This window comes from Berghia stephanieae, chromosome 2, assembly GCF_034508935.2.
Source record: "Berghia stephanieae isolate SIO BIC M18660-M18661 chromosome 2, UCSD_Bste_1.3, whole genome shotgun sequence".
Lineage (NCBI taxonomy): Eukaryota > Metazoa > Mollusca > Gastropoda > Nudibranchia > Aeolidiidae > Berghia > Berghia stephanieae.
This window is the reverse complement of record NC_088361.1, coordinates 13,414,768-13,432,267: the sequence shown is the minus strand read 5'-3', so window position 1 is coordinate 13,432,267 and position 17,500 is coordinate 13,414,768. Positions and strand designations below refer to the sequence as shown.

The window sequence follows — 17,500 nt, the reverse complement described above, 5'->3', positions numbered from 1 at the left end:
AGACATAATTTAGATTAAGATTGGAGAAGAATTGGCCTTAAGCGAAATCAGCAGACATTTTGTCATGAAGTAACATCCAAGTCAAGAACTAAAGAAAGAAGCTCTGAACATTTGATGAACTAAATGCAAACAAATTTTGACACTCCTCTAACATTCTTTCCCATTAGTCAGATTCCCACGTTATATACAGTTGAAAGGGAAATATTTGGCCTGTTAGAAAATTAATTGGATTTTACAATTCCTACCTTGTAGAGAGATTAAATGACCAAGTCAATATCACTGTCGTCAATTAAAAAAGAAGAGTCTATATAATTCTATATATATATATATATATATATATATATATATATATATATATATATATATATATATATATATATATATATATATATATATATATCCTTTATATCCTTTCCCTAAAATCATTTACCAAATAAATCTGGCCTTGTGACTCGTAAAGTTTCCCAAAGAATCAAAGGCCAATCGTGGTTGCTCTTTCTGAACTGTTTTAACAAATGTAAAAAGCCTTCCGTTGTATTGTCCATGTTCACTGGTCCTTTCCTTGATTTCTGGATATCAAAAAAGGGAAATTGATTTAAATAACTTTGAGTCTATCTGTGACAGAGCTGTGTGGGATGTCAGTAAATAAAACATCAGAATTAAAAAGAAAAAAATCCAAATATCTTTACTACGATTTAAACCAATAACCTTTAAATCACTGAGTGTCAATGATTAGGTGGCTTATCACAACATTATCAATAAAAAGCAGGTAAGTATTTTGAACCACGATATCATCCTAAATTTTTCACTGTTGTAATCAGTAGCCACAAAGAGTAAAGAGTTAAGCAATGTTCCCTTAATCAAATGAAAATAATTTAATGACCCAATGGTGATCCTTGAATTGCATGATAAGTAAGAGGTGCTAGTTCTAGTTGTCTATAATTTTTATAATTAATTTTTTTTTTAATCGTTACCTTCAGTAATCCTTCTTTCACCATTAGATCATTGATGCTACTGAGGTCTGTAGGTGTTAATCTTCCAAGATTTTTCCGTTCTACCAGTTCAACTATGAAATCCATAAGACCAGATATTTCTTCAGGCTTCCTGCATCCTTCACCGCTCAATAAAACATGAGGAAGGTGACCTTGTTTGAAAATATAAATATTTGTAGTTCCAAGCTTTTGGATACTTTCAGACATTTAATTTATTAAATACAGTCAACTCCGCTTAATCGCACACCCTTGGGTGTGTATGGTTAGTGTGTCGATTAAGCGGAGTGTGCGATTAAGCGGAGAAGCTAAAACTAGCCTCTAAGCACCAGCTTTCATGTACCATTTATGTAGGACCTTCCCCTCTGAGGTATCTATGGCTTGGAACCATCATATTCAAGACATTAGACTGATTTTTTTTGGTGTGATTGGAGACAGTGCAAAAAGCTGAATATCTTGGATTAACTCTTGACAGCACCACATTGATAAAGTTTGTAAAAAGGCCGACACAAAACTTGGATTCTTAATAAGAAATGTACAAAGTTGTCCAAGGAACATCAGAGAAACCTGCTATAAAGTCTTTGAAAGGCCAATTTTAGATTATAATGCATGCATTTGGGACCCCAAGAGTAAAAAAAAAATTTTTTAATTGAGCTTTTATATAGCATAATATCCACTCAATGTGCTCAAAGGGTCCCTGGCCAACAGCAACACTTAACATGTAGATCGAGCCATGACGCCTGTTTGGCGATATTACAATTTTTTTCAGACAACACTGTTAACGGCCAGGTACTCATTTTACATCTAAGTATGGTGAGAGAATGTGAGTAAAGAGCCTTTTCCAAGGCCTCAACTATGCACCGAGCAAGGCTCGAACCCAGGACCTTCTGATCCGAAAGCGAGTGTCATATCACAAGACCACATAGCCGCACAAAGCAGGCAAGAGTTAAAAGCAGATGGACAGCTCGATAAAATTCAAAACAGATCATGTAGGTTTGTTTGTAACAATTACAGAAGGAATGAAAGCATCAGTGAGATGTGCAAGAGCCTAATCTGGTCGCCATTACATGAAAGTTGAAAGATGCACTGTACAAAAAGCCAAAGTCCTCTTGAAGGCTTGTCACCGACTGAAAACGATCCCAATTGATCGCTTTATCCCAAACAAAAGAAAACAGCACTCATACCATGTCCCGCAGTCAAGTGTTAATGCTCATCTCAACTCGTTTTATCCAAGCATAAACCGAATATCGAATTCTCTGCCCGAAAATATTTTTAAAACGAATGGCTAAATTGAATTTGACAGAGAAATCAATAAAATCAAATAAAAGCCTAGGCTTGTCCATTTGTCCTCACCACACTCACAGTCGCATTATCTTCAATGCACGGAGTTGCGACTTAATGACAAGACAAGACAAGAATGATACCACTGTGTGTGTGTGATAAATTTGGAGTTTTATTTACTTTATTTACTTATTTACTTTTTTTTTATATTTCCAAATTTGTCTTCAGAGCCAGCAATTGGGGAAAATCTATTTTGAGAGGTGGGCATTTAGGGTTTTATATACAAGAGAGAAATAGTTGATATTTAGGAAAAATGGGCATTGAGGTAATAGGTATTCAAGCAATCATCACCATACCTGAATCCTCATCCATTGTTGTGATCAATTTGTAAAACTCCAAGAGAGGCTTTCCACCCATGTCAACAAGTCTTTCAAGTAAAGAACGCATTCCTTTCTCAGAATTGCATTTAGAGTCTTTGAAAATACTTTGCCTTTCATTATCTGTGAAAATAGAAAAAGCAGACCAATATTTCTTATCTTTACAGAAGACATTTCACGTTGAGCTGTATATCAAAACACACTCAATGATTTTGTTTAAGGAATAGAGTTCCTTTTCCAATTTAATGAAATACTCAAAGAAATTTCCCAATCCTATCTCATAGTGTTGCACGTGTTAAACTTACATAATCTACATTTAGGCTCTGTAATATTGAAATGCCTAGCTCCACTTTAAACTTCAAATGAACGAAATAGATACCCTAATTACTAAGCAAGACCATAGAATAATTTAGAAAATATAGTCAATAGTCAATCAAAATCATTGAAATAACTTTACAAAGCAGCAATTTTAGAGATGTGCCAATAGTGCTCCAGTTTAGAAATGGGTAAGAATTAAGTCATAAAAGAAGAAAAAATAAATCAATAAAATCCTTCAATTCACCATCTAAACTTGGCAAATACATCGCTATCTCTGTCGGTTTGAAATACGTTCCAAACATTTCTGTCATGGGCTCTATAACAGCTTGAATTCTTTCAAACATTTCTTCCTCACTCAGTGACAAGGAAGTTTCTGAAAAACATAAAAAATCGTTACATTGTTACCAATTTTTTCCACTAGCAAATGACAAAAAGTCAAAATAATCTCAAATCTCTCAATTTAAAAAAACTTACTAAAATGTTCTAGAGTCATATGACTTTTATAATCTAGTTGTTATTCGAACATGAGGTTGGTCTATTTTCCTAATCAGAATAATAATAATGCTGAAAATAAATCTGAAAACTTATATAGCGCTATAACTCTGAGACACCAGACTCTAAGCGCTTAAATTACAAATTACTTTGGTGAAACATAATCATTTACACACACACAAGCACACACACACACACACACACACCCACACACACACACATAAACACAACACAAACCAAACCTATCTTGCTTCTCATACCATCTACTAAAATCGAAACAGATATGTTTTAAGCGAACGTTTAAAAATAGACAAAGATTCTTTTTCACGAATGCTCTGCGGTAAGGCGTTCCAAATAGAGGGTCTGAAATGAGAAAAGGATCTCGTTCCAGCATTTTTCCGAATTCGAGGGACAACTAGTTTTGTGGAATCACTGGCCGAACGTAAGGGGCAGGGTTTTGAATATCTTTCAATTAGTTCCGAAAGGTAGGAAGGGGCAGTACCTTAAAGACAACGATACACTAAAACAAAAGCTTTGAATTTAATCCTTTTTTCAACAGGCAGCCAATGCAGGTCATGAAGTAGAGGTCTGGCAGAGTCGCACCTACGCTTCATGAATACTAGTCTGGCAGCGCTGTTTTGGACAATCTGAAGACGTTTCAGATTGTATTTCGAAACGCCAAACAACAGAGCATTACAATAATCCAATTTCGATAGTATGAAGGACACAACCAGGTGCTTGGTCACATCCTCAGATATGAACCGTCTAATGGAAGCAATCTTTTTTAGTTGAAAAAAGAGAGATCTAACCAAATTATTAACCTGATGCTCCATCGACAGTCCAGAGTCTAAGAATGTGCCAAGGTTTTTCACTTTGTCAACAATTTGAATGGAGGCATCCCCAACTTCAAATCTGTTTCACTTTTCCACTTCCTGTTCCCCACATACAGCACCTCCGTCTAATCATCATTCAGTTTCAGTCTGTTCTCATTCATCCATTTCTTAACACTTTGGATACAATTTTTACTATTGGCTGATACTTCTTGTAAATTTCTCGTATTGGAAAAGCAGTACAATTGCGTATCATCAGTGTATTGATGGTAAGACAGACAGAAACTTCTGATGATTTTAGACAGAGGGCCAACGTACAGAACAAAAAGAACGGGTCCAAGTACTGAACCCTGGGGAACCCCACAATCAAGAAAGATTTCTTCAGATCTATATTCATCCACCGTAATAATCTGTTGACGATTAAACAAATATAACCTAAACCAATCAAGCACTGCACCAGACACGCCAGAAGTAATTTCAAGACGTTTGAGAAGAAGATTGTGATCAATAGTATCAAAAGTAGACGATAGGTCAAGCAAATTCAGCAAAGAACATGAACCATTGTCTATAACAGAGAGGAGATCATTAACAACCCTAACAAGTGCGGTTTCCGTCGAATGATGTTGCCTATAAGTCAAACGGCTCACAACTCTTGCCAACACAATATACATCTTGAGGGACAACTTATAACGATATAATACATTTATGATTAAACAATTAAAACACTGAAGTGATCCAAAATAATCAAAACAGCCTATGTCAGTGTGTAGTAATGGGCCTAAAGGACGTGTGTTGGTCGTTCTGTCTGTTTTTATTTTTTGGGGATGTGATTTTATATAATTTGCATAGTTTTATTCGTTTTGTGGAATGGTCATTTTTATACACTGTGCTGAATATTAACTGATTTCAAGAAACAAGGTAAGACCTCCATAGGATGACAACAGCTTACTGTTAAGAGATATTGTGCAACAATCAGAAAGTTTTGGACTAAATAAAAGATACCACATGAAGAAATAATTAATTACAGTGCAACATGCATTCGTTGAACATGCATTGGACACATTCGCATGTTCAACGAACAAGGACAAATTCCCAAATCATGTCCATCATTACTTTAGTAAATTTTTCAAGGCATCCATGAACGGTTTCACAGTTTCTACGAACGAGAGAGAGAGAGAGAGAGAGAGAGAGAGAGAGAGAGAGAGAGAGAGAGAGAGAGAGAGAGAGAGAGAGAGAGAGAGAGCAAGTTGCGTTGTGATGTAGCCATCGTGATCTTATTTACGCCTTGCGCTGAGTCAAACAGCTCACAACATTTGCCAACACACAAAACTATATGTAACCTTGAATGTTTTGTCTAATCAACACTGTTAAGTGAGAACTACTCATAAAAATGGCTGGCTAAACACAATAACAAAGACCTTAGTTACATCAAATTCGTTCTATCTTTAGCCTGAAACAGACCCAAAAAAAAAAGAAAAGAAATTAAGTCATAAACAAGATGTCGATTGTGACAAAAAGTTTATTATTGTGAGTTGCATTCAATATCATCGAACAGCAACTAGCCAACTCACTTTTCATTTTCTAAACTTGTGATCACAGTCCTGTAATGTGACATAAAATTATGGTCAGTCTCAGGCATAGCCTTCTTAAATGCTTGCCTCACAAAACAATCAGCTCCACAATGTGTGAGTATTTATCATAATTTGCTGACACACTAATGAAGGAGTTACATTGCGACACATGGCAACACCATGCTTATTTTTCAATCAGCTGTGACAAGCACCTGAGCCATGCCTATTTTTCAATCAGCTGTGACAAGCATCTGATAGTTTTATGAAGGGTTTATGATAAGTTTAAAGATGTATCCATCCTCTTACTTGGGTTTGCTGCCTGCAAAGATGAAGAGCCTCTGGAGTCATGACTTGGCAATCCATCCTGAGACTCCATACTGGGGTTCACCTCCTCCAGCATTACTACATAACGGAATAAAAGTAAAACGTTACTGCAACATGTAGGTATCTAGTTTGGGAGAATTATAGACACAAAATATATTATTCTTGTTAAACTTTCAATCAAGAACCCCAACTTTGTTTAGTTACTTGTTGTAATATAAAAGGCAGACGAATTTGGGATTTCTTTCTTTATAGTTTATTTCAAACCCCATCCCTGCCCACTTATGATTACTTTGTATTTCTTTGTTACATTTGTGCGGCTATATGGTCCTGTGGTATGACACTCGCTTTCAGATCGGAAAGTCCTGGGTTTGAGCCTCGCTCAGCGCATAGTGGAGTCCTTGGAAAAGGCTCTTTACTCACATTCTCTCACTGGTGTATACTCAGGTGTAAAATGAGTACCTGGCTGTTAACAGCGTTGTCTCTGTCAGAAAAAAATTGTAATATTACCTAACAAGCGTCATGTCTCATTCTATATGGGACCCCTTGTAAAGCGCGTTGAGCACGTTTAGTGGATATTGCGCAATATAAAAGCTCAAGTTTTTTGGTGTTTTTGTTTTGTTTTTAAGTTTATGTTTTTGTTTTGTATTTTCTTTGTAAATGTCCGTGTGAAGCCAAATGTCAGTTGAATGTTTACCTCAGCCTAGAAAAGTGATAATGAAATCATTTTTTGTGGGGGGGAGGGGTGGCATGCATGATGTCCCTATCAAATATTTAATAACTTGGATTGCACCATGGACTTCAATTATAGAAAAACATTTTCTTGCTCTCTTTGGCAAAATGATAAGTTTAAAGCGAAATCCATCCTCTTACCCGAGTTTGTTGCCTGCTGCAAAGAAAAGCCTCTGGAGTCATTACTTGGCAATCTATCGTGAGACTCCATACTGGGGTTCACCTCCTCCAGCGCTACTACATAAAAGATAAAAAGTAAAACATTACTAAAACGTATAGGCGTTTGGGAGAATTATGGACACAAACTCATTTTTAAAATTTAAATCAAAAACCCAACTAAATAGGACTGTTAACTGTTCGTAATGTAAAAGACTCTCCAATGGATCAGCAGTACCTTGTCGTGGTTGGAGAGCTTGCGTGCCTCAGAATCCGAAGAGCTAGGTCAGGAGGAGATTTATCTCCTGACAGGATCATCCATGCCGAACAAGTCAAGGGTGACAATTGGGACATAGGTATAAGACAATCGTTGAGTCAGAACCCAGCAGAGCTCACGACATGTGTGGGGCATATAATGGACTGACTTATTATTATAGAAAATTAATCAGATTAGAAACAACCCATGTTCCAACTTTGGGTAAATAAAACTCGTAAGCAAGAGATCACAATCAATCTAGGAGAAAGTCACTCCAAAGTTAAGCCAAGGGTGGAAAGGATTCTATAGCTTGGGAGAGAAAATACACTCCAAAATAAAACCAAGGGTCGGCATGACTCTTTAGCTCAGAAGAACAACAAGCCTAGGAGTGAATCTTCTTAATAAATCCTAGTCCTCCAAGTCTGGGGGTTTGGCATAGGGCTAACAACCCTATCATAGAAAAAATGCATTGTTACAGAAACAGCAACAAATGAAAATAGAATAAACACACAGGCAAACATTGGACCCTCAGAGCCATAGCAGAGGCTCGTATGAATGGCAGTGGTGAAAGCCGCAAGGAAGCTACTGACAGGAAGATGAGAGTACCTCTGTTCGCCGCAAAAGCAGATATCTTAGGCATTTGCGGGAGTAGGTGGACAGAAGCTGGAAGGATTCAAGCTAGTTTTCTACTTCAGGAGGGAGGATGGCCATTACTCAGAAGGTGTAGCAATGATATTGAAGAAAGGGAGAGAAAAGAATTTGATGGAATGGAAATCTATTAACAACAGCCTAATGAAAATTAGAATGAAAGGAAGACAAGTAAATGTTACCACCATACAATGTTACAGCCCAACAAATGGCAGTAAGGAAGAAGACGAAAGACAATTTTTATGAGCAGTTGGCAGCTGCGGTAGAAAAAATTATGAAACATGATACACAAATAGTTATGGGGATCTGAACGCAAAGGTAGGATGCAATAATGTTACGAATGAAAGTGTAATGGGGAAAGAGGGATGTGGTGTCATGAATGAGAATGGTGAGAACCTACTAGAATTTTGTAATGCCATTGTCATTGGAGGAACGCTGTTTTTACACAGGATGATCCACAAACTTACCTGGGTCTCACCAAACAGACGGGATGGTAACCAAATTGCCCACATACTCATCAATAGAATGTGGAGAGGGTCACTCCTTGATGTGAAGGTTAGGAGAGGTGCTGATGTTGGAAGTGACCATCATCTGGTAATCGCTGATATGAGGATCAAGCTTAGAGCAATGACAAATACAGGTAAGCAAAGAATATGATATGATATGGACAAACTTAAGGATCCCAAACATCAAGGAGGCAGAAACAAATTTGGATATAAGCATAGGACCATCCAAATGCTTAAAAAATGGAAAAGCCCCGGGTACAGACAACCTGAACGCTGAACTCTTCAAAACTGATCCAGTTTATACCGCCAATATTCTGCAACCACTCTTCACCAAAAAATGGCAAGAAAGAAAAACTCCTGGAGAACGAAATAAAAAATTTTAATAAAAAAATGGAGCTTTTATATAGCGCAATATCCACTAAATGTGCCCAAAGCGCTTTACAAGGGGTCCCTGGTCAACAGCAACATTTAACATGTAGGACAGGACATAACGCCTGTTAGGCGATATTACAATTTTTCAGACAAAGACAACGCTGTTAACGGCCAGGTACTCGTTTTACACCTGAGTACGGTGAGAGAATGTGAGTAAAGAGCCTTTTCCAAGGACTGAACTATGCGCCGAGCGCGAGGCTCGAACTCAGGACCTTCCGATCCGAAAGCGAGTTTCATACCCCTTGACCACATAGCCGCACAATAGAGTAAATAAAGGAGTAATAGTAAAAATTCCCATAAAAGGAAATCTACGTGATTGCAATAACTGGAGGGGAATCCCCCTCCTGTATATCCCCATCAAAATCCTTGGTAAACAAGTACCTACATAAGAAAAGAACAGGCAGGATTTAGGAAAGGGAGAGGTTGTGCTGACCAAATCTTCACTTTAAGAAACATCGTAGAATGTTATAACAAATGGCAAAGGCAACCGTATATTAATTTCATTGACTTTGAGAAAGCGTTCGGCAGTCTACATCGTGAAATCATCTGGCAGATTCCATGGAATACCCCAACACCTAGTTGAGCTGATTAAGAGCTTTTGTAATAACTTTACCTGTAAAGTCGGAGATAGATATGAATTTTTTTTAATTAAAACTGGTGTTAGGCAAGGATGTGTGATGTCAGCAACCATTTACCAGGAAGATCGTAGCCCAAAAATCTGGAAACCGGATTCCAAATGCCAAATGCCTACCTTTACTTTGCTTGAAAGTTGAAGTTGAAAGGGACGTGACGTCATCGTTGTTCCAAGAAAAAGAGGGCGGGTTCCTGAAATCTGATCGAATATTATGCTCATGATTTAGGCTTTGAATTGTAATCTATGAATCCCATTTGTGATTCCCTGTTGATGTTTTTGATGCAGGCAATTATAACAACAACAAAAATGTGGTTTTAAACAACACTATTTTACGTGAGTCAAGGTATATTTTATCCATGACTCACACTCAACTTCCTTTGCAACTTGCTCTGGTTTCGGTTTCAGTTTCAATTCAATGCTGATGGGCAACGACGTGAACCACGGCCTAGCGTGAACACAAAGGTTGGCACTTGACTAATTCAATCCGACGTGCAAATAGGTAGGCTAGGTATGTGTTCTCTCTCTCTCTCTCTCTCTCTCTCTCTCTCTCTCTCTCTCTCTCTCTCTCTCTCTCTCTCTCTCTCTCTCTCTCTCTCTCTCTCTCTCTCCTCTCTCTCTTCCTCCTCTCTCTCTCTCTCTTTTTTTTTTCTTTTTTTTAATTAAAACTTTTTATTTATTTTGATAATTTGGGGTTCGGTACACCGCAAACTCGGGGACCCAAATAATTTTGGGGTTTTGGGAGGGGGGAAACTTTTTTTAAAAATAATTTTGGGGGCGGGGGGTTTGGGAGGGGGGAAACTTATTTTTCTTTTAAGTCTCTCCCCTCCCAACCCCCCAACTAGACTTTTTTTTTTTTTTTTAAGTTTCCCCCCTCCCAAACCCCCGAAATGATTTGAGTCCCCGAGTTTGCGGTTTTATGGAATGATGTAAATTTTTGGTTACTTCCCCTTGATTTCGCAGGGTGGGTGTGTTTTTTTTTCTGCAGGATGGTTTACTTCACATCGTGCTTTGCCTGTCATGATTGGGCTTTTAACGAAATCGGGTCGAACGAGACGCCGAACGCCGAACCCGAACGGATATAGCCTTCTCACGTGACATGAACGAGATCTAGGTAGTGAAGACTCTCAAGCGGTATGCAGCATCGGATCTAAGGTCACGTGATAGAGGATAGCTTGGGTTGCTGTTGGCTTGTGTTAGGGGAGGGGCAAGGTCAGTGTCATTCAATAGTATATAATTGTGCACGTGGCGCTCTATACAGAGAGATAATTATAAATTGATTACGCGCGAAGGTGGGGGGAGGGGGGGGGTTGACCCACAAACGATCGAGGTGTTGGGCTTCGGTAGACCATGATACGAAATCAAAGAGAAAAGGCCGCTGGTACTTGGATGGTGGAAATGGTTGGGGGGTGGGGGGGGGGGGTAGTGACAATCAGCATGGGATGTATATTTTAACATTAATAATATAGGCAATAGATGACCAGGGATGTGTATTGTTTGTGTATTGTTTGTATATGTTTATGTGTGTGTGTGTGTGTGCGCGCGCGTGTGTGTGAAAGAGATTACACAAAAATACCTTTCTCGGGAGCTTCCAAATGATTACGTATACTTCTTCTTCTTCTTCTTCGTTCCCGTCACGTCACATGGTCAGTCCGGTCTGGTGAATGAAGCCCACAGTGGTCCTGAGGTCGTCCTCACTTCCGTACAGCTTCTTTGAGTATGGGGTTGGGTCAGGCCAGAAGTTCCTTCTCAACTTGTTGTACTTTGGACATTCCATTAGGACATGATGTCCATTTTCATTTTCAAGTCCGCAGTCACATTGTCCAGAGGCACTTGCTCTGGACATCCTCCACATATGTTCCTTTAACTGGTTGTGTCCAGTTCTCAGTCTGAAGATGATGACCTGTTCCTTTCTGTCGAGCACCTTGATTGGGTCATTCATGTTGTATTCTGGGTGCTTCTCTCTCCATCTCTGAGACTGGATAAATTTGGCCATTTTGTTAATTTCTCCTGTTGAGTACATTGGGGAGGGTTGCTGCATGCGACTGCCTGCCTTTGCCAGTTGGTCAGCGATCTGATTTCCAAGTATCCCACAGTGTCCTGGAATCCACTGCAGTACCATGTTGGTAAACTTGCTTAGCTTCATGAGGTCTTCCACCAAGGCGTCTATATCATCCGCAAAGGACATCATTATATCCTCCAGAATTTTCTTAGCATCTGTTAAAATCACTATGTGTCTTGGTTTTTCATTTTCTGAGAGGATTTGCTTAACAGCTTCATGGATTGCATCTGCCTCTGACTTGTAGATTGAAGTGCGAGTACCAGTCGGTTTGCTGATCTCCTTTTGTTGACCATTTGTGTACTCGATGTGCAACTCCCAGGCCCCCGCATGTGTGTTCTTTATTGCATGAACCATCTGTATAGATTCTTGTCCATTTTTTTCAGGGTAGTTTTGATCTATGCACTTCTGTACAGACTTCTTGATTTCTTCGCCGTGTTTTTGTTTTGTTGAAATGTCACCAACGGAAGTCTTGATTTTCAAGTGATTTTGCCTTTTCCAAATTGGTACTCTGATATTTGCTTTGCATTTTTGGGTCATTATTCCGTCAAGTTCGTGATCTTTTTCAATTTGCTGGGCTCTTTAAATAAAGTGGGATCTTTTCAGCCGCCTAGTTTTCTTTTGTTGCGCTCTAACGTGAAGAGGCTGATCTGTCATTGTTTTCACGTCTGTGTATTGTTTCAAAATTTTGATTCCCTTCTTTCTGATAGAGATGTAAGTCCTGTTATGGTTTCCATTGCATGAATCGGTGTCGATTTCATTCCTCCACTTATTATCCTCATGTTGCTGTTTTGCACTTTGTCCAGTTTTTCCATTTGAGTTTTGGAGCAGTTTCCCCATGCAGATATCCCGTATTCTAGCGCTGGTCTCACATATCCTGTGTAAGTTTGTTTCAGTATATCGGAGCTAGCTCCCCAAGTTGTTCCAGCTAGTTTTTTCAAGAGTTGTGTTCGCTTTACCCCAACTTTCTGACTGTTGCTGATTTGATTTTTCCATGTTAGTCTTGGGTCAAAATGGACTCTTAGGTATTTTGGTGCGTCGTCTTTTTCTAATTCATGGTCTTCAATACGTAGCTTTGCTTTTTCGTCTTTTGGGGAGAGGCTAAATATTGTGAACTTTGTCTTCACTGCATTTATTTTCATCGCCCAGTTGTCAGTCCATTCTTTGATATTATCCAGTGTGATTTGCATCCTGTGTTGTGCCTTGATTAAATTTTGGTCAGAGCTAATCAGAGCTAGGTCATCTGCGTACATCGACATTTTCACTCCTCGACATAGTGTTTCTCTTATATCATTTACATAGAGAAGAAATAGTGTAGGTGATAGTACTCCACCTTGTGGGACTCCATGTTTTAGTTTTGCTTCTCTACTTTTGTGACCTTGTGTTGTTACTCTTGCCTTTCTTGTTTTTAGGTAGTTTTGTATCCAGTTGAGCATGTTATGGGATACTTTTGATTTTTGTAGTTTATATACCAGACCTTTTTTCCACACTTTGTCGAATGCTTTTTCAAAGTCCACCCATACCACAATTTGTTTCTTTCCATCCTGAAACGAGTCTTCTATTTCTTGGGATATGTAGGTTACTTGATTTTCAGTACTCCTGTGTCTCCTGAAACCAGCTTGTTCATTTATAAGCACATTATAGTTTTCAAGATACCACATCAGTCTGGAGTTGATGATTCTTTCTATCAGCTTACACATGCAGCTTGTAAGACTTATAGGTCTTCATTTGCTTGTTTTCCTTCTTTCTTAATTGGGACAATAACAGCCTTTTTCCATATATCTGGTATTTTACCAGTTTTCCAAGTGCTGTTGTAGAGTTGTAATAGCTTCTTTTTCGCTGTCTTTCCAAGATGGATAAGCATCTCATTTGTTACTTCGTCTGGGCCTGGCGATTTCTTTGTTTTTAACACTTTGAGAGAGCTTTCTAGTTCTTCCATAGTTAGCTTCTTTGTCATTACTTCATCTATGGCTTCCTTGAGTTCCTTTTTTTTTGTTTTCTGCATTCATTTCTAACCCTTTCCTTCAGTTCTTTTTCTATTGTGTTGTCACTAATTTTTTTGAACTGCTCCATGAATAGGTCTGCAGCTTGTTGTGGACTGACAAGTTCTCCTTCTTTTTCCAAAGCGGGAGGGGCGTAGTGATTCGGTTCTCTATTTAGGGCTTTTGTAAGTTTCCAAAGTTTATTTCCATCTTTTTCGAAGTTAAGGCTATGCGTTTTTTCTTTCCATGCCATTTTGGATGTCGTTGCCATTTCTTTTTTAAAGGTAGCTTCTGCCTCTTTATATGCTGCAATATTGTCATCACAGGGGTCTGCTTCAGCCTTTTCTCTTGTTTCCGATACTTCATTACTTAACTGATTAAGATCGTCTGTCCAGAGTGGTATATAATTTTTTCTTGCTCCCCTTGGGATACTTTCTTTTGCTGCTTTTAGGATGGCCTTTGTCAGTTCTTTTGCACTTTTGTTGACATTCTTGGTTTTACAGTTTATGTTTTTGCAGTGGCTGTCTGTAAGTTGTTCAAAGCTTTCCCATTTTGCTCTTTTGTAGTTCCATCTTGGGATAGTTTGTGTTTTGTTTTCATTTTGATGATAGACGTTTGTGATGATTGGCCTATGGTCGCTACCACCCAGTTGGGGCTGTACTGTTCTATTTATCGTCTTTGCTATATCATCTGTGGCAAACGTAAGATCTGGGGTAGATGTGGTTTTCCACGCTCTTGAGAAATATGTGTCCTCATCTTCATCATCATACAATAGTTGAAGTTTTGTTTCAATTTGCCAGTTTTCTACTGTTTCACCACGTTTGTCCATATCTCCATATCCCCAGCTTTGAGAGTGACTGTTAAAGTCCCCTAGTACCAGACATCTTTCTTCCTGGATTTTTATCTTGTCTAAATGAAGCTCTTTGTTTGGTGGGCAATAGCAGTTAAAAATCAGGAGTTCTTTCTTTCCGATACATACTTTAATTTGCTGTATTTCTGATTGCTCTTGTGTATCAATTTTTATGCCTGCGGTGGGGTAGTCGTTTTTTACTAATGTCATCACGCCTCCTTTGTGATCCTTTCTATCATGCCTTATTACCTGGTACCCTCTGATGGCAAATCTCATGTTGTCCGTGTGGTGAGTTTCTTGAATGCAGGCAATTTTGATGTCCTGCTCTTTGAGTCTCTTTTCAAGGGCTATTTTCTTCTTCGCAACGCCCTCAGCATTCCATTGGAGGATTTTAATTGTGTTTGGTGTTCCAGTCGCATGTAACCTTGATCCTCCTCCCCTGGTTCCGCAAGATGAAGTCAAGGTACCACCAGATCGCTTGGGTGGGCCATTGAGGCCCGGCACTAGGCCCGTCCGGCGGGATTCCACGGGCTTCGCACCACATCGGATTTGATTATTGTGACGTGTCATATTGGGATTTAAGCATGCAGTGGCAGTTTCCAGTTTCCTGTGATATTTGCGCCTTCCGGCCCCGCTGCTCTGTCTTCGGCGTGCTGTTTTTCAGGATTTGCTTCCTTAGCCTTTGACCATCCAAGGTCTGTCCACAAGGCAGTGGCGGTTTTGCTTCAGAGTGTCCTTCTCCTAGATCGATTGCGGTCCCCTGTTAACGAACTCGATCTGTCCGGGTTTTTGTTCGGAGTGTCCTTCTCTTAGATGGATTGCGGTCCCCCGTTTACGAACTCCATCTGTCCAGGTTTTTGCTCAGAGTGTCCTTCTCTTAGATGGATGTCGGTCCCCCGATGACGAGCTCCATCTACCCGTGGTCAGATGGTCTAAGTTGGGAATCCGGGAGGATGTCCTGTAGAGAGTCAGTCCCTTTTCACCCCTCCCCCACGTCGTGGACAACACCCACACCAAAGGGTGTGGACTAGGGGAAGCTGAACTCGACGGTTGATTTCCTCCCTTCTTCCTTCCTTGTTGACGATGCTGACCGTTGTAGATCATTCTTGGTCTGGCCTCTCACTTACGATCATCGAGACACGCAAGCCCTCCGACCACGACAAGGTAATATGATCCATCGGAGAGGATTGCGTATACGATAAATTTGAAAACCACATTGTTGAACAGCTTGCAAAAAGGAGAACATTTATCTTTGTTTCACAAAAATAGGTTTAGAAATAAAAAAATTTTCTAGTAGATTGATTTTGAAAGAAATATTGCTCAATTTTTTAAATTTAATGATAGTTTCTTTATTTTCCGGTCGGTTTTCTTGATTTATATCTCACTTTTCAATTCTCAATGCGACGAGCACACTGATGTATCTCGTGTGATTCAAAAGCGTTGTTTGTTTTTTTAATATATATATACTGAGAGTCCTCACTAATTAATTCCTGAGCGTTGATATGGTGACGCAGTTATTACATACAAGACCTTGCAGTCGAGTCGGCAGGGCTTTTGGGTTACACAATCACTATTTACCCATCGGTCAGCGGTACTCTTTAATGTATACAACACGCAAAGCCGCCTGCCCATAAATCAAGAGATGGTCTCCTAACTGTTCACAAGCGAACTGTCAAACGAGCAATCGATGATTGGATAAGAATCTCAAGATCTCATATAATAAGGTAAGTTTTGGAGAGGTGATATCCCCCCACCCGTCATCGGACAGAACTTTCATTGCGTTATATCATATTAGCTCCGCCTCCTCTTTCTATTCCGGAGTGACGAGATTAGACGAGAGGACGCGAGAAAAAAACTGATCACGTGATCGGTAAGTCGTTCGTTCGGTGTCCGTTCGGTGAGCAACTATAACTCTGTATTGATTTGCAGATGTGAAATTGTCAAAGAATGTCAATTCGTACCAGATTAATAAACCGAACCCACCAATGTCTTCAACCTCACCAAAGGTCAACTTACTACATAACGATATATAAGGAAGTTCATTGTTAAACTGCTAACTCGGCTCCATGACTGCTAACGTTTCCAGTTCCCCAAAAGAGTGCATATTCCTACCTTATATTCATTCTTTCAATCATCACTATGTGGTTTTGTGGTATGACATTCGCTTTCGGATCTGAAAGTCCTTGGTTCGAGCTTCTCTCAGCGTATGGTTGAGTCCTTGGAGGGGCTATTTACTCACATTCTCTTACCGTATTCAGGTGTAAGATGAGTACCTGGCCGTTAACAGAGTTGTCTCTGTCGGCAAAACATGTAATAATATCGTCTAACAGAGGCATGTCTCGTTATATATGTTACGTTGGTCGTTGACCCTTTGCAAAGCGCTTTGAGTAGGTTTAGTGGATATTACGCTGTATAAAAACTCAAGTTTTATCTATCTATTTATCTATCTATTTATCTATATATCTATCTATCTATCTATCTATCTATCTATCTATATAACTATCTATCTATTTATCTATCTATCCATCTATATGTCTATCTATCTGTATTTCTCTGTCTCTCTTTCACACACACACACGCACACACACATTCACACACACACACGCACACACACACACACATACACTCATATTTTTATTTCTTTCTATTCATATCCATCTATCTATCTATCCATCTATCTAGTTATCTGTCTATCCATCTATATGTCTATCTATCTGTATTTCTCTGTCTCTCTTTCACACACACATGCGCACACACACACACACACACACACACAAACATGTGTGCGGCTATGTGGTCTAGTGGTATGACACTCGCTTTCGGATCGGAAAGTCCTGGGTTCGAGCCTCGCTCGGCGCATAGTTGAGTCCTTGGAAAAGGCTCTTTACTCACATTCTCTCACCACACTCAGGTGTAAAATGAGTACCTGACCGTTAACAGCGTTGTCTTTGTCCGAAAAATTGTAATATCGCCTAACAGGCGTCATGTCTCGTCCTACATGTTAAATGTTGCTGTTGACCAGGGACCCCTTGTAAAGCGCTTTGAGCACATTTAGTGGATATTGCGCTA

The 17,500-nt window shown here is 39.3% G+C and overlaps 2 protein-coding genes across 21 annotated transcripts in view; one reads left to right on the top strand and one right to left on the bottom strand.

Annotated features, from left to right (window-relative positions):
• Nucleotides 1-17,500, bottom strand: part of LOC144964361 (ATP-dependent RNA helicase DHX58-like) — a 48,559-nt gene that overhangs the window by 27,318 nt on the left and 3,741 nt on the right. For 2 of the 9 annotated variants that reach the window (XM_078898517.1, XM_078898518.1), the window contains exons 2-8: nucleotides 9,661-9,807; nucleotides 7,053-7,148; nucleotides 6,165-6,260; nucleotides 3,210-3,338; nucleotides 2,627-2,770; nucleotides 975-1,144; nucleotides 431-569 (exon numbers count right to left, since the gene is read on the bottom strand). In XM_078898517.1, coding sequence (XP_078754643.1) covers nucleotides 431-569; nucleotides 975-1,144; nucleotides 2,627-2,770; nucleotides 3,210-3,338; nucleotides 6,165-6,260; nucleotides 7,053-7,122 — 748 coding nt within the window. In that variant the 5' untranslated portion in view covers nucleotides 7,123-7,148; nucleotides 9,661-9,807. Of the gene's footprint in view, nucleotides 1-430; nucleotides 570-974; nucleotides 1,145-2,626; nucleotides 2,771-3,209; nucleotides 3,339-6,164; nucleotides 6,261-7,052; nucleotides 7,149-8,438; nucleotides 8,835-9,522; nucleotides 9,808-17,500 lie in introns of those variants that run through there. The other 7 variants (XM_078898514.1, XM_078898521.1, XM_078898520.1 and 4 more) reach the window with 7 other exon arrangements.
• Nucleotides 9,715-17,500, top strand: part of LOC144964357 (uncharacterized) — a 54,270-nt gene continuing 46,484 nt past the window's right edge. For 3 of the 12 annotated variants that reach the window (XM_078898512.1, XM_078898498.1, XM_078898493.1), the window contains exon 1: nucleotides 9,941-10,042. The gene's annotated coding sequence lies outside the window, so the exon portion shown is untranslated. Of the gene's footprint in view, nucleotides 10,052-17,500 lie in introns of all 12 variants that reach the window. The other 9 variants (XM_078898487.1, XM_078898508.1, XM_078898499.1 and 6 more) reach the window with 9 other exon arrangements.